General features: G+C 34.4%; 2 protein-coding genes across 2 annotated transcripts; both read left to right on the forward strand.

Annotated features, from left to right (window-relative positions):
* Window positions 1-10,370: 10,370 nt before the first annotated feature.
* Window positions 10,371-11,438, forward strand: LOC112498864 (mechanosensitive ion channel protein 9-like). Its single transcript, XM_025100638.2, has 2 exons — window positions 10,371-11,061; window positions 11,183-11,438. Exons 1-2 carry the CDS (start codon window positions 10,637-10,639, stop codon window positions 11,364-11,366), a joined length of 609 nt encoding a protein of 202 aa, XP_024956406.1. The 5' UTR covers window positions 10,371-10,636; the 3' UTR covers window positions 11,367-11,438.
* Window positions 11,439-12,091: 653 nt separating this feature from the next.
* LOC107177749 (mechanosensitive ion channel protein 5-like) lies at window positions 12,092-13,437 on the forward strand. Its single transcript, XM_025101620.2, has 2 exons — window positions 12,092-12,380; window positions 12,476-13,437. The coding sequence occupies exons 1-2, from the start codon at window positions 12,147-12,149 to the stop codon at window positions 12,677-12,679; spliced, it is 438 nt and encodes a 145-aa protein (XP_024957388.1). The 5' UTR covers window positions 12,092-12,146; the 3' UTR covers window positions 12,680-13,437.
* The last annotated feature ends 2,274 nt before the right edge of the window (window positions 13,438-15,711 follow it).

The following is a 15,711-nucleotide window of genomic DNA, read 5'->3' on the forward strand; positions in this document are numbered from 1 at the left end:
TCCAGCAGCTTTAGAGCTAAAGGTCCCTCTATTGTTATGTCCACAACCAATAATGGTTTTGGGCAAAACGACAGGTCGGCCGCTAACTGAACCTAAAGTGATAGTATCAATCGCAAGGTTACCGTTTGAGTAGGATTTATCCCCGTATGAAACTGAATACACACAGTTTCCACCACCCAAAAAGAAGCAAGGAGTACCCTTCATTGATGCACATTGCTTGGAGAACAAGCAAGGAACATTTAATAAGTGGATGACTTGAAAGGGTTAAAAAGAGAAGCTTCTTGCTTGTAACAAAGGAAACACGGCTGGCATTGTGTCCAAATGAGATCACTACCCGTATCAGCAACAGCTAGAATCTCAACCGGTGGTGTTCCAATTGCTATTTTCATATGATACTCAACCTCGTTGGGGATTATATCAGCTTGAGCAGAAGACGGAGATGCAAAGATTGAATCAATGAGCTTAGCATGATTAAAAAAGCGACGTAGAGAATTTGTAATTCGTTCGAATCGAGTTTCACTGGGGTTGAATAAGGGTGACTTTAGAGAGTCGCGATAAATTAATTCAAGACTAAAACCTCCATTTTGAGCATCTGTTGAAGAGATACTAGAGAGACAAATAACGAAAAATGAGATTGCCAAAACAAAATGAGAAAAGGAGTAAGAGATTGGATAGGCCGCCATTGATTAATGACTTAATCCCAATTTGAGGGGAAAATTGAAGTGTTGATGCAAAAGTTCATATGATTCAAGTGCTTACGTAGAATTATGAAGCAACAAACATCGTATTTGATATAAGGTCAATTCAATTATTGACAACTTTGTCAATTATTGCAGCGTGGGTTTTGGTTATTTGATATTGCTTTGCTGTGAAATCTTAACGAAATCATAGAAAAAATTATTTTAGCCTGACGCATATACATGCAAAAACGTGATCATATAGGTCAAAGTTGGCATTCTCATCTTATGGCGTAATAACATCTAAATTATCTTTATGACTTCTCAAGTACGGACATAATTTGGCAATTTGTGACAGATTACGATGAGATTCATTAATTTTAGCATTATGTAACATGCTATCATCGCAACAAAAACTTAACTAATATCAGTAATGTCATATTTACAAAGTTATAAAGCAATATAGTACTCTTAATATCCTAAGAAATATGATATATGATATGACATTTTTAAGAATTATTATGTTATTTTTCTTCAAGTTGTTAAAATCTACAACTAGATTATTATCTAAAATCTAATGGGAGTTTGAGTCTATAAATGTAAAGCACAACACAGAGGTCTGTCGAAAAAAATTAGAAATTTGCATAAAACAGAAGCGCGACTTGCACTTGATACCTAAGAGATATATAGTGTTTGTGGATATATATTTATCAACCCATGTTTACAGAAGAGGGAAATTAAATATTGAGTACATAAGAAATCAAAGTGTCGTCTCCTTTGGTCAATGGGCCTGTAGCCCATTGGGAACTCATGCGCCCAATAATTTTGGGCGCATCAGTTCGAGTCCCACCCATTGGTGGGACTCAACCCTCTTTATGATAGAAGTTTATTTGATTCTCTGCTTTGAGGGTAGAATAGATTTTCCAATGACCTGTACCATACTAAAATCATGAAGAAGAGTCTCGATTGTTATTTAGTTGTAAATATCAGTAGAATTCTGATTATAATATATCAATATTTAAAAAAAAAGTGTCCTCTCCTTTTTTTTTTATCAATAAAGGGCTCTTAAAAGAGCTAAAACAACACTAAGCGGGAGTGTGCAACCCCTGAAACATCATTGTTTAAAATGCTAAACATATCTAAAGGGATGGACTGAAAGCAATGTAAACCCAGGGGAAAAGAAAAGCTATAAGTAGTAAGGAAATATGTTGCTTTATTTGCTTCCCAATAGATATGTTTCACTTGTATGAACCAATCACGACGGAGAAGCTCTTGGATGGCTTGAATGAGAGAAAAATGCTCATTGATGATGGGGCTTGAAGGAGAGACTAACTGCAAGACACACTTGCTGTCCACTTCCACTATCACCCTACGAAAACCATATAGCCAAGCTATAGATAATCCATGAAATAAACCCCAGAGTTCAGCAGATGTTACTGAGCAAACGCCTAAGTTAGCACTATATCCTATTTGCCAAACTCCTCTGTAGTCACGAATTAACCCACCAGCTCCTGCACGGCCTGAAGATTCCATGGCACCGTCAGTATTTAACTTAACCCAAGGCCAAGTGGGAGCAATCCAACGAATCCACTTTTCAATACGGGCCATGTCAGCAGCAAGAGGGAATGAATTACATCTTTGAATTTCAGCAGCCCCGACTTTTATGTCCACTGCTATATTATTACTCTCCCAATAATCCTTGGTGAAAATAAACCGATTTCGCCAAAACCAAAGCCGCCAAATAGCAACGCCAAAGGTGACTCGCCAAAGTTTACTACCTAGGAAAGTGTTAGAAGTCTGCAAATTCTCTGACATCCAGTCTGCAGGTTAGTCTCAAAGAAATGATGTTGGTTGTTGCCTCGAAGAAACCGTAGCCAAATCGCTCTCGAATAAGGACAGTCTCGAAGTACATGAATCGTACTCTCCAAACCAGCACCACACCTCTCACAAGATGGATCAATGTGCAAGTGACGTGATCCTAGTTCTGCCCGAGTCTTCAACCGATTGTGAAGCACCAGCCAAATGAAGATCTTGATACTCTGCGGACCCTTCCATGACCAAGCTAACCGCCAGTAATTATCCCTTTCCTGCACATGAGACTGATCCAAACTGTCATATGCTGATTTAACCGTGAAATTTCCTTGTGAAGGTGCTGCCCAGTAAACTTGATCAGCACCATTGCGAGCTGATGGGGGGTGGATTGACGCAATTCGCATCACTGCATGATGGGGCAAGAGATGACTGAACTTTGGCCAATTCCAAGAGCCATCTGTAGACACAAAATCAGCAACATACAAATCCCAAAGTCTGGAGGTATCAGCTGTAAGACTAAAGCCGCAAGACGCTGAGGTGTCGTTGCCCAACAGTCCCACCAAAATTTAACTTTCAGTCCATTACCAACATTCCAGCGTAATCCACGCTTAGCATAATCCCAAACTCGACCCACAGATTTCCACAAATGGGAGCCATACCGAGTAGGAAGAGCATGTGGAATATCCGATAAAAGTGCCCTCTCCTTTAATATTGAAAACACCAAGTCAACAACCCACTACCGGGGAATGAAGTAGCTGCCCATGTGCTACTTATTTTATCATTTTTTTAATAATTAAGTTATTTGTAATGTTTATTGTACGAGGAATTATTCTGTCTGCGACTCAGAGACAAATATGGATACGTTGAAATTGATTATGATGAATGTGAAACATAAGAAACTTAATATATCTTAATATCTAACATTCTTTTACAGGGAATTTTAATATATTTAAACATAACTCTAATAATCGGGTAAATTAGAATGCGCTAAATACAGCACTCGAGTTTAGCCTGTTTGCATATTGTATATACCAAGACAGGTCAAATTTCGGTTCAGACAATTATTAAAATGTTTTCATAGAATTATTTATTTATTTTTTCCTAAATTATGATCTCGTCTCTTAAGGATTTTTTACGTGTTAAATATGAATTTTTTTTTTATCATTAAAAAAATATGATTAATTAAATTCCATTTTCTAAGTCCTACGCGGTCCACATGCTAATTACATTTTTAATTAACTATTTGAAATTGTTTTTCTTTTCATAACTAAGCAGGTTATAAATTTAATTAATTATTTATTTTTTTACTGCTCAATACAGTGAGTCAGATGGGATTTCTTTCTCCTTTACTTGAGCATCCCTTTCTTATATCTCTAGATAATCACATATATTGATTAATTGTTTTTAGGAGTAGGCACTCTTTTTTTTTTTTTTTTAATGGAGACACGATATTAAACCGTGTGGTTTTAATAACGTATCTGCACTGACTTTATTAAATTGCATGATTTAACGATATGTCTACATGGAAAAAAAAATGAGGACTGTACTTGAAAACGATTAATCATATACATATATATAGGCTGGAAAGAATGTTTGTAGACTATAACTTTGGCTTGTTTGGAGAGTTCAAAATTCCAGCGTCAGATTGTCCGAATCGCTTACAATTAACTAATAAATTCGAAAAGTGGTGTTTCACTATTCTCATATTTATCTTGAGGACAACTCTGTAACTGATGGTTTGGCTGATAATATTAGTGCGTTTCAAGCTCTACAAATAGTTTGGCTAATATTATATTTAGCTTAGCTTAAGAATTATATATTTTCGTACAACACGAGATTAAGTCCGAACTCCGAACACGTAGTCCGAACACGGGAGTCTAAATAGGAAAGAATATGATCCATATTTATATCCTATAGTTACGTAATCGGAATTAAGATCTTAGACAATCCTAGACCATTGCTATCTCTCATGCATATCTAACTAAATTAATTATAAATTATATTTTCCCACCCTCAGTCAGACCGCCAAGGCAAGGGACTTGAATTTAAATTATTGCCGTACTTCAATAAGAAAATGATAAAATTCTTGCAGGTGTTCCTGTGCATTACTCATCACAATAAAGGTTTTTTTTTTTTCAAAGTAAGCGGGCCTCTCAAAGGAGGTATTTATTAATAATAAAAGAAAAACAAACTCTAAGTTACATTTCATATACCTTACACCCACTCACATGAATAGTGAGTGAGCCCCACACCACTTACTATTCGTGTGAGTGGGTGTAAAATACATAAAATATAATTTAGGGGGATCCTAAAAGAAAATGAAACAATAAGAGAGAAATTAGGGGACATAGTGAATCGTACTCATTATAGGAATCATAATATGTCTAATTACAAAAAGAGCCGCTAAAAAATAAAAGATAGAGAAACCGTATAGCATGTCTAATTGAATTTATATTTTAGAAAAGCATTAGCATTTTGAGCAAGAAAATTTCGAATTTCAACATGTGGATCACTCAAACTATATCTTCACTCTTTAGTCAATTATTCTAACGGGGTACTGTCATACTAATAAAAATATAAGATGAATTCGAGCAATTCTATAATATATATCAGTGTAGCAAAATATTTAGAAAAAGCCGAAATTGTTGTAAAATTCATAGTAGCATGTCAAACAAATTAAACAGGCCGGAGGAAAAAAAGACAAAATCAAACACAAAACCAAAAAGATTGAAAAAAAAAATGATAGATCCCACCACACTTTCATGAATTAATAATATAGTTTTTCTCTAACATGTACCCTCATTTTTTTATACGAAATATTTTAAAATCATGTGGTTTAAGAGAGTTAGTTTTTAAAACTCTTAAACTATATGACAATATAATTCATTCAAAAATAGCTCTCTTAAATCGCATGGTTTAAGAGTATGTATAAAAAAAAAAAAAAAGAGGAATGCCTGCACCTGAGAATGATTATATATTAGTCTTTTTTTAATGCGGACACCTTCATTTTTTCATATGGACATGCTTTTAGACCATAGGGTTTATGAGAGTTAGATTTTTAACTCTCTTAAACTGCATGACTTTATAGTTCATTAAAAAATAACTCGCTTAAACTGCACGATTTAAAAGCGTGTTCGTATAAAAAAATGTGAGAGTGCCCACTCTTTTTTTTTTTCCCTAATTGACTAATAGGATTTCAATCTATTATTTATTTATTATTTAAACCCTAATTATGACTCACTCAATGTTAGAGTGCAATTTATGCACTAGCTTTGCATTGTTTACTTCCTTTAATATCGATGTTTTGCACTTAATAATAGTGATTTACTTGTGTTTTATTTTTGTAGGTGCAATTCTATTGATTGGTGCTAAAATTAAGCTACAAGATGATGTTTGCGGATGATTGTTTTCCTGGAGAAATTATGAGCTTTAGAAGAATTTTGTTGATAAGGCGTGGGCTCGTGCTATCAACTAAAGACCTGCATTTTTTATTTTAACGTGTTTTATCTTTTTGGTTATTTTTGTAATTTTGAATTTAATATTTAGATAATATTTTAAATATTAGTATTTTATTTTTGGAGAAACTCTAGAAGAGGGGAGAGACGTGAAAAACAAAAAGGAGGAGATTTTTAAAGAAAAAAAGAAACCCTAGATCTAAATTTTTCTCTTCTCTCTATGAAGAACTAAACCTATTATTCTGGTTGAAGGTTAATAAAGCTTTGATTCGTCATTACTGTGAAATCTTTCTTATGCTTTAATTGTTTTATTACTTTTTTGGGTATTTGTTTATTCTCTAAATTATTGTCATGATTATATTTGTTAATTAGATAATTGGCCACTATTTAATTATCAACTTAATCTATTGTCAATTAAAAGATTTATCGTATGAAGATTTTAATGTTTGTGACAAATAGCATAGCAGTGCGTTGTGTTATGAGAATAAACAATCTAATTTAAATGAATTATCGTATGCGTTTGTTGATTAGGATTTGGGTCTCTCTAATTTTTCAGGTTGTCAATTGATTAAACCCTATGATCGTATCTAGGGTTGTTTATTGATTAGGGACATAACCAATGGTCGTACCTTAGTTATCGACTAGTTAAGGAGAGATTGACTATTAGAGGGTCTTGGTAGCTATAATCGGTCTATTCATAAGTAGTAATGATTTATATTTGAATCAATGATCAGTAGTCGAATCAAGCTGAGTTAATTCCTTCAACCAAAACTTTTCCCAATTTGAATTGCAATTTTAATTTGCATTCTTGTTAGTTTAATTTAATTTTTATTATTGTCAACAATCCCCCAATTTTGCATTTTACATTTTAAAAGGATTTAAATAATTACCGATCTCTGTGGATACGACACTGCTCAATCACTATGCACAATTTATTTAGAGTATGTATTTGTTTTTGCTGGCTTCGACAACCATCACTTAATAATGTGGCACATGGGCCGCTATTAAAATATGCCAACAGTATGATATTTATTGTTGAAAGAAAATTTTCAACATAAATAAGAAGATTTACATGAAAATTACATAATAGATAAAATATTATGGGTGGTGTACTGTTCTTAATAACTTAATTTGTTCTCAAATCTTTTAATAATGGCAAAAAATACTCATATATGGCAACACACAAATCAAACATGAATATGTGATAAAATTAGGGATCTAAAATGAAAAAAAAAAGGATCAACGAATAATTAAAAATTTGAATTAATAAACTTACAATTTTAAGTTGAAACTCGAAAGTCTGCATAAATGAAGGAAAGTGCCTTCGATTTGTGAATAGAAATCCACGCACACGCACTCACGCACCGCTAATTTGCTATGGAGTCTGGCCAGCCCGCATTCCCTGGAAAGAGTAAAGTAAAGTGTGGATTTTTTTAATTGGTTTTGTTAGATAAAGGCAGGTCCATCATACTAACGTTTTATTATAATTTTTTTATTTTAATATTTCTTCTCTTGTGTCTTGATTCAAGTTTCATGAAATTTTAATAACTAATCAAATACATTAGAATTAGACATTTAAATTAGGGGCAGTATGAAATATTTTAAAATTACTTGGGACACTTTGATAGTTTGGCAATTCAGCTAGGGTATTTTTATAAATAACAAATAAAATATATATTTTTAATATAATCATAAAAAAAAATTTAAAAGCCAGCTGGGCCCATGCCTCAGCTGGTCCATGCTGGCTACGTCCCCGTGTATGACTCAGGTGAAAAGAATTTTTTTATTTTATTTTATAAAGTTATGCATAGAACAAAAATAAGATAACACAAAATCAAAAAGAGTGTCCACGACTGCGATGACCCCATCAATTATTATTCTTGAATTTCCAGCCAGTTGTTTTGATAAAGGCGTAATTTCGCTTTACTAGCTGATTTTCCTTTTTGGTTTCGGATATGTAGTGTAGAAATATCCAAGAGTTGGCAGCCTGGCACTCGGTCCCAGCTGTGAATTATTGAAGCACCCTGGTTTTCCAGATTCTAATAAAGTTTTAAAAATGATTTTATCATCTATATCCCTGAATATTTGTGTTATTCAAGTACGGATATATTTTGTCAGTTGTTTTTACAAGATCCCCAACATAATGATTACATATTTATCTTTCTTTCTTTCCTTTTTTTTTTTTTTTGGAATAATTCGGCCTCGTCAAAGCGAGGTATTTATTAAAAAGTAAAAAGAGAGCGTAATAAAATTTAAGAACAAATTAAGAAGATATAATGGATCTTATTTCTTAGAATAAATATAGGAGAATAATTTATACAAAGCATAACTAAAAAATGATAAATAAACAAGCACAACAATCTAACTGAAGGATACCTCCAAAAACCATTAGCATCAATAGAGATAAAAGCCACGAATCTCTGAAAGGGGGTCCAGCCACCAAGTGATATCAGAACACTGCAAACTAAGATTGACGAAGCAGTCGGTAGCACTGTGATTCTCAAGGACATTCTAGATAACTGAGACTAACAATTCAGCCACAGATTGCGAAGCATCCAGAAAGGAAATGAACCAACACTGCTAAGGAATTGAATGACATGCATAGAATTAATTTCTAACCGAAGCTGTATCGAACCCTTATCATAGGCCGTCTCCTTGGCAAGGATATCAGCCATAAATTTAGCAAAAAAAGTAGTGTGATGGCCAAGAATATAACCAAAACTACCCAAATAATTGCCCAAATGATTATAAAAAAATTACCACCGCGAGCAATAATTCTATTTAGGGTAATGCTACACATATAAATAAATCAAAATCTCATCTCATAAGAACCATCGTTTAACAGGAATAAAATGATTAGCAAGCACTTGACATTCTCTGGTTTATAATAGAATCACCTCACGTGTCACATCAATTGGCATTATAAACTTTGTAGTGAGTTATGACATATCAAGTTATTTGTATTAATTAATTAAGTCCATGTACACATGTGTTAATCTTATTCTCAAAGTATGCCATTACTTCTTTGTGTTCCAAGCAACATGATATTCACAGTGGTGTTTTTTCATTTAACTAGATTGGTCATTCCATGCTTGTTTCATAAGAGAAACACAGAACGTGTATTAGTAGTAAAAACGTCGGACCATTTTCCTGTCAACAGAAGTAGCTAAGTGGAAATGGAAATTGGAGAAGACCTGAACCTCGTGGAGAAGAAAGGAGACTACCATCCAAACGACACTGTGATCCAGATTGCTGCAGACACTGAAGATGCTCCCATTTCCAAGGAAATAAGTGAGAGCCAGTCTGGTAGAATAGATACTGTTATAACTGAGAAAGAGGATCTCAGCCGCAGAAAACCGGTTTTAGTAGCTACAGGCTCTCCAGATAACCCACTCGCAGAGACAGCAGGCGGCCAAGGCCAGGCTTTGACTCGGGGAAATTTGGTCCCCAGATTTGAGAAGCCACATGTATCAGTCGATGCGAAATTGGTTGAAGGGAATACAAAGCTGACGAATTCACCACCACGTATTCCGAGATTGGTGAATCCAGGACACAATGAGGAGAAGAAGAAGCAGAAGGAAAAGACGCATAAAAAGGGTGGTAAGGTAAAGAAAATTTTGACTGTGATTGAGTTGATCGCATTTGTGAGCGTAATGGGGTTGTTAATTGCTAGCTTATAACTGTGAACAAATTGAAAAACCATTTGATATGGGAGTTAAAGTTGTGGAAATGGCTTGTATTGGTATTGGTAATTGTTGCAAATCTGGTTCTTTAGCTTTGCTTTTATGAAGAACCAGATCCTCCCAAGATTCTCAGCCAAGATTAATCAAGATGCAATATCAGCTTAGATCAACTTCAGAGAATCAACTAAACCCAATAAGACTCGTAACAAAAAGGATTGATTACAAACTTAGAAACCAAAAACAGCAAGAAAACCAATCACACAAAACAGAGCACAAGCTTTAACGTGGTTCAGCCATTAATGGCTTACATCCACGAGTGAATTCCTCAGACAGCTTTATTGAATGATTCAAGAAGTTTGTTACAGAGATTCTAAGAACAAGAACAAGTAAGACACTTCCTCTCAGACTTCCCTCAATCTCTATCACGCACGATGATCTCCAAACCAGAAGGCTGCAGCTTATATACCAGTCTTGTAACAGCTCTAACAACCCAGATTGCACAGCTCCTTGACACGTGTACTCTGAGTCTGTTATTTAACGAACTCAGCTTCAGCTAACCATCACGTGAAGAACCCGTGACTTCACTTAAGTTGAGCATATCCAAAACGAACTCATGTGTTGCCGTTTCGAAACAAGGATTGGCTGTGCTTCTCACGTGATCACTTAAAGCTTCTGAACACTACTGGAAACGCTGTCGTTTGCTGGCAAAGGTGTTTGAATTCACCTTTCAGCCAACAGTAATCTTTTGTGGTCGATTGGTGACTAAATGGTTGATGATTGCTTTAATTTGCTTGATTGAAAAAAAACTTCAAGCTAAAGCTTATGGTTCTGTATTACTTGGATGGTTTGAGGAGGAGTGTTGAGGCCTTTATTTGGTTTGCTTTTGTTCTTTTGTCTTGGTGTTTGTTGTTTGACGACTGTGGAGTGTAGAGATCAAAAGAGACTAAAAAGATTATAAACTATATTACAAGAGGTTCTTGTTGCTTGTCTTATCGGGACTGTTCTGTGGATGGTTAAGACTTACTCATTTAAGTTACTGGTTGCTTCAAGATTATCAAAGAGATTCTTCGACCAGATTCAAGAAGCCTTGTTTGATGAGTATGTTATTTTCACTAGTTCGGGTCCACCACTAATACGGCTCACTGAAAGAGTAGGCCGCACGAATATGGAGAATGAAACTGGAAATCAAAAGGAGGAGGAGACGATTCATCATGTTAGAGGAAAGCGTAAAAAGATGAAGAAAATTACCGCATGGACCATGGAAAAGTTAATAAATCACATTAGCAGTAAAAAGCTGTCCATTGTCTCAAATGAACTTGATGACTATGAGTATGATGTACTTGGTGGTGACCAAAACAAGAATATTGGAAGCGAAAGCGAAGCAGAGGCTGCTGCTCTTCAGATTTTTCGGAACGTTGCCCGACCTGACAAAATGTGAGGGTACTTAAAAACTGCTAAAATTTCCACCCACATGCATTTTGTTCTATTTTTCACTTCTAGAATTATGGTCTCAGACTTCCCATGCCTACTGTTTTTTTGCGTTGGCAATGACCAGTTATATGGAAAAGGATGACCTCTTGCGGTTCTTTATAAAGGAAGAGGTGGACGAAATCATGCGGCGGTTGGGAGTGGCAGAAACTGGAAGGGTCAAGAGGTCAGATGTTAAGAACTGGGTGGTAAGTTCTTTTGTAAACTGTGCCCATGACTTTTTGTCAATTACAAATTTGGACATTTGGTAAGAACTTACTGTATACCATACCCGACCGTATGGGTGCCATTATAAAATTAGAAAGTCAATAATATTTAAAATAACCAAAAGCTATATGGTCGATAGGCTTTTTGCCCATATGCTTATGTATTAAGATCGTAAGGAGAATTTAACAAATTAATAAATTATCGTGGATCAAATTGGGAAGTATCCAATACATGCAAGCAAAGAATCCAAAAGAACAAAAGCTAAAGAGGCATAATGATAATAACCAATAACAGACAAATTTCAAATTAGCTGTTCTTTCCATTCCATTTCTCTGTGAATTCGTGAATAGATTACAAAGAATTGATTGCTATTTATAGGAAGCAATTAACCAGCTTTGAGTTATGAAAGCAATTTTAATTTGCATTACTCTTTACAATTATCTTTGATGAAATAACAGCACATTCTTTGAATCTCAAAAATTTTGTATGTAACACACTTTGTGAATTGATTAGTGTGATGTGCATACGCATCATAAATCATGTAGTTATTTTTTAAATTCACTTTCTTAAGTCATTAGTGTGAAAAACACACATTACTTAAAACAAAGAATGGATAGACGTATCTCATAACAAAAGAAAAAAAAACAAACAAATAATCGATTGTAGTTTGGGCAATTCATCAAACAATTGGAGCGTTTCCATATGTGCCGGTAATTTAATTTTTAGTAATTAAACCATTGTTATGATGCACTTGGTTTTTGCAGGTAAATGTTTACAAGCAACGGAAATCTCTGGCACATTACTTAAATAATTCCAAAGAAGCCATGCAAGAGTTGAACAAGCTTTTTACGGGGACTGTGATGGTTCTGATCATCATTGTGTGGTTGCTTATAGTGGGTTTATTAACCGCTAAAGCTCTGCTACTTATTTTATCCCAAGTTGTACTTGCAGTGTTCTTATTCGGTAAAACTGCCAAGAATGTATTTGAAGCCATCATATTTTTATTTGTGACACAGCCATTTGATGTTGGTGATCGATGCATCATTGATGGAGCACAGGTAATAATTACTCAGTCATCTTTCTAACGTGTATACATGTGATTAAATTTGTAATATTGATCGAGCAAATTTGCTTGACGCATTTTATATCGCAGATGGTCGTTGAGGAGATGCACATTATGACAACCATTTTTTTGAGATATGACAATGAGAAGATATTTTATCCAAATTCAGTTCTGGCTACCAAACCCATCAGCAATTTTTACAGAAGCGCAGTAGAGGATGCTGTGGAGTTCGCCATTGATGTTTTCACGCCAATGGAAAAGATTTTGCATATAAAATCTCGTATTAAAAAGTAAGTAAAATCTTTCAACTAAAACCTTCATAAGTCAACTCTTTCAACTAAAACCTTCAATGCGTGCATGCATCGCTAGATCATGATTTCCATAATTTATATTCGCTATAAACTTCAAAAGGCAGATAATGTGTTAACACATGGTTTACTATATTAAGTTTTCTTTTTATTTTACGGAAGCTACTTGGAGTTTAGGCCCCAACAGTGGAGTCCAACCCACAGTGTGGAGGTGAAGCATATTAGGGATGAGAAGATGATAATGGGTCTTTACATCACTCACATCGAATTACCGGGAGAAAATTAAGAGAAGATCTAGATTAGTCTTGGAGCTAAAGAAAATCTTTGAAGAAACTGGTATAAGAGTATATCATGTTCTGCCTCAAGAAGTTCAAGTCAGCTAAGTGGTATCAGCAACTTCAACCATTCCTCCACCTGAAAACTGATAATGGTGTCACTTCTTTCTACAGAGTGCTCTTTGTTGAGGATAAATCAGCTCCACACAACAGCTAATCCAAGATTGGCTAATAGCTTCCCTATATCCAATGCATATGTAACCGAATAATTTATTATAAGCGCTATATATATGTAAGCTAGTTCGTAGTTTCTCTTTGTAATGGGGTGTGTGTAGAGAGAGCACGAAGAGGCTGGGAATTGTAAGCTTGATTGCTTGCAATCATTTCATATATCTGCTAATTCTTTGAAGGGCAACCTTATAATTCTCAATGTCATAGCCAATCAAAAAATTGGCATGCATGAAATCAACGTCTAGCTATGGAGATAAAGAGCAGCTTTCTTATGACTCAATTTCTAAGTCCGATTTTCACTATTGTAGTAGCCTGCGTGCCTTTGTTAAAAAATAAATAAATAAATAAATAATAACAAAAAATGAAATTGGCCTGCATCAATATATGTAAATTGCAGGGTCATTTGCACCAATGAAATTGAAGCATGAACACACACCCTAAGTGTTTTTGTAAAAGTTCAAGTAGTCAACTTCACATCCGCCCGGCTGTAATGTACCGTGATTTAGGAGTAAATCATAAAGGCTGCTATTATTGTAACAAATTGAGTTTAAATCGATGAATAAGGTCTTCAATTGGGGGCTGGTCAATCAAACGGAACAATTCTGAAAGCAATTTTGTGTTAATCACGGATGGCAGGAAAAAATAAATAAAAAATGTTGTGGCAAACTCAATTACAATTTTTCCCTCGGTTTTCATACGAAGAACAATCGAAAATGATTTTCTTTTCCCTTAACTGATTTCATTACCCAGCGTAGATATCACTGTAGCATTTATATGTCCGTATATGTTGAATGGTCTTTATGTGAAATAATAAAAATTCTAGTCCTCAAGAGAACTAAATTAGAATTCTGGCACAGGCGAGTAAAAGAATTCGTCACGAGGAGAAAAAACTCAATTATTTTATGATAAGGGAAAATATTCTAAATTGTGTGTTAATTTCAATCATAATGGACACGGTCTGAAAACTAAATATGTAAAAATTAAAAAGAACTCTAATTAACTGGACCAGAAAACAATTTGAGATGTCAGATGTTACAGAAAATTAAGCGCATCCATAGAAAGTCAGCTTAATTATCTAGCTATAATTGCATTTGCACGTAATTAGCCAAATAATTCAGCCTGACTAATGATCAAGAATGCTGTCCACAGAGAAAATTAAATTAGTCAATGTTTTATCTGATTTTCGTTATGTAATTCTTTTAGACCTTAATAAATATGCATGTGAAATGCATTTGAAGATAGAAACAGTGTCTAAATCTCTCCACAAAGCTTGCAATATTGCCTAGGGAAATAGGTTAGAAAATTGATGACAATAAAAATAACGTCTGGGGTTAAGCATGTGATGTCCTTACACTATATTAGTTAATTAATCGCGTCATTACGGACTACATAACTTAAACATTAACATATGGGAGCCTTTATGTTACATTGAATGTACCATACACAACCAACAAGAACCACATAAATTGTGGGACCCACATAATTGTGTGGTTCTTGTTAGTTGTGTATGGTACATTCAATGTAACATAGCAAAATCCTTAACATATATCTCCAAGGTCAAATTTTACAAACACGTTGAATATTAAAAAAAAAAAAAAGAGAGAGCGCATGTGCTTGTATAATTTATAAAGAGCGACTTTGAAAACGAGCCTTATTGAAAGGTTTCAAATTTCAATTACATAACTAGGCCTTTGGGCGAAGTGGTTGTGAGGGCAGCAATTCAAGTCTCCACAAAAGAATTGTGGGGGCTAAAATATTTATAAGTCTTTCTCCATTGCGAAATGCGAATGGAGCAGAAACATCCCTCGTCTATGAGGGTCATTTATCTGGACATATACTTCATTGAATTTATGTAATAATGTAAGTCCCAATTGTGTATATCTGATTGTAAATATCAGTGCAAAATCTGCTATAATAATGTAAGTCCCAATTATATATATCTGATTGTAAATATCAGTGTAATATCTACTATAATAGCAGTTGTAAATATATGTGCAATACAATAATCTGATGTGTAATCAGTATTAAAAAAAATCAATTACATAATTAAGTAATCAAATACATATGTAAAATAGAAATTACAAAATGACAAGTCAATGTTTTGTATAGAATTGAAAATAGTTCATATCATTGGTTGGTGCAATCAATTTGCTTAAACGACACCGTCTGCTTTTCAGTGTCATAGCCAACCAAGAAATTCATCTGCATCAACTTACCATATATAGCAAGACTTTGATCAAATCCTTTAAATATTAAGCAAACAAGTTCTCTGCTAACCCTAGTGAAAGTGTTCAAAGGACTTAACTTCACATATGCACCAGTAAAATGTACAGTGATCTCTGGAATATTAAAATCAGAAGAAAAATTGTAACAAAGATCTAGCAACTCGTTAGGGTCTTTAATGGGTACTGCATTGATCAAACTTGAGACTACTGACACTAATTCTGAGCTAAACACTTGTGGCAAAAGTGTCAATGTAGTACCTGAATCAATAATAACATTGCCCTCTTTA

This window comes from Citrus sinensis, chromosome 4, assembly GCF_022201045.2.
Source record: "Citrus sinensis cultivar Valencia sweet orange chromosome 4, DVS_A1.0, whole genome shotgun sequence".
NCBI lineage: Eukaryota > Viridiplantae > Streptophyta > Magnoliopsida > Sapindales > Rutaceae > Citrus > Citrus sinensis.

What these genes read in the sequence shown, in the direction of transcription:
- LOC107177749 (XM_025101620.2), top strand. Translation starts at nt 12,147, where the DNA reads ATGCAAGAGTTGAACAAGCTTTTTACGGGGACTGTGATGGTTCTGATC. An exon ending in GCATCATTGATGGAGCACAG is followed by an intron (nt 12,381 to 12,475) that starts GTAATAATTACT and finishes TTTATATCGCAG; the next exon opens with ATGGTCGTTGAGGAGATGCA.
- LOC112498864 (XM_025100638.2), top strand. Translation starts at nt 10,637, where the DNA reads ATGGTTAAGACTTACTCATTTAAGTTACTGGTTGCTTCAAGATTATCA. An exon ending in GTTGCCCGACCTGACAAAAT is followed by an intron (nt 11,062 to 11,182) that starts GTGAGGGTACTT and finishes GGCAATGACCAG; the next exon opens with TTATATGGAAAAGGATGACC.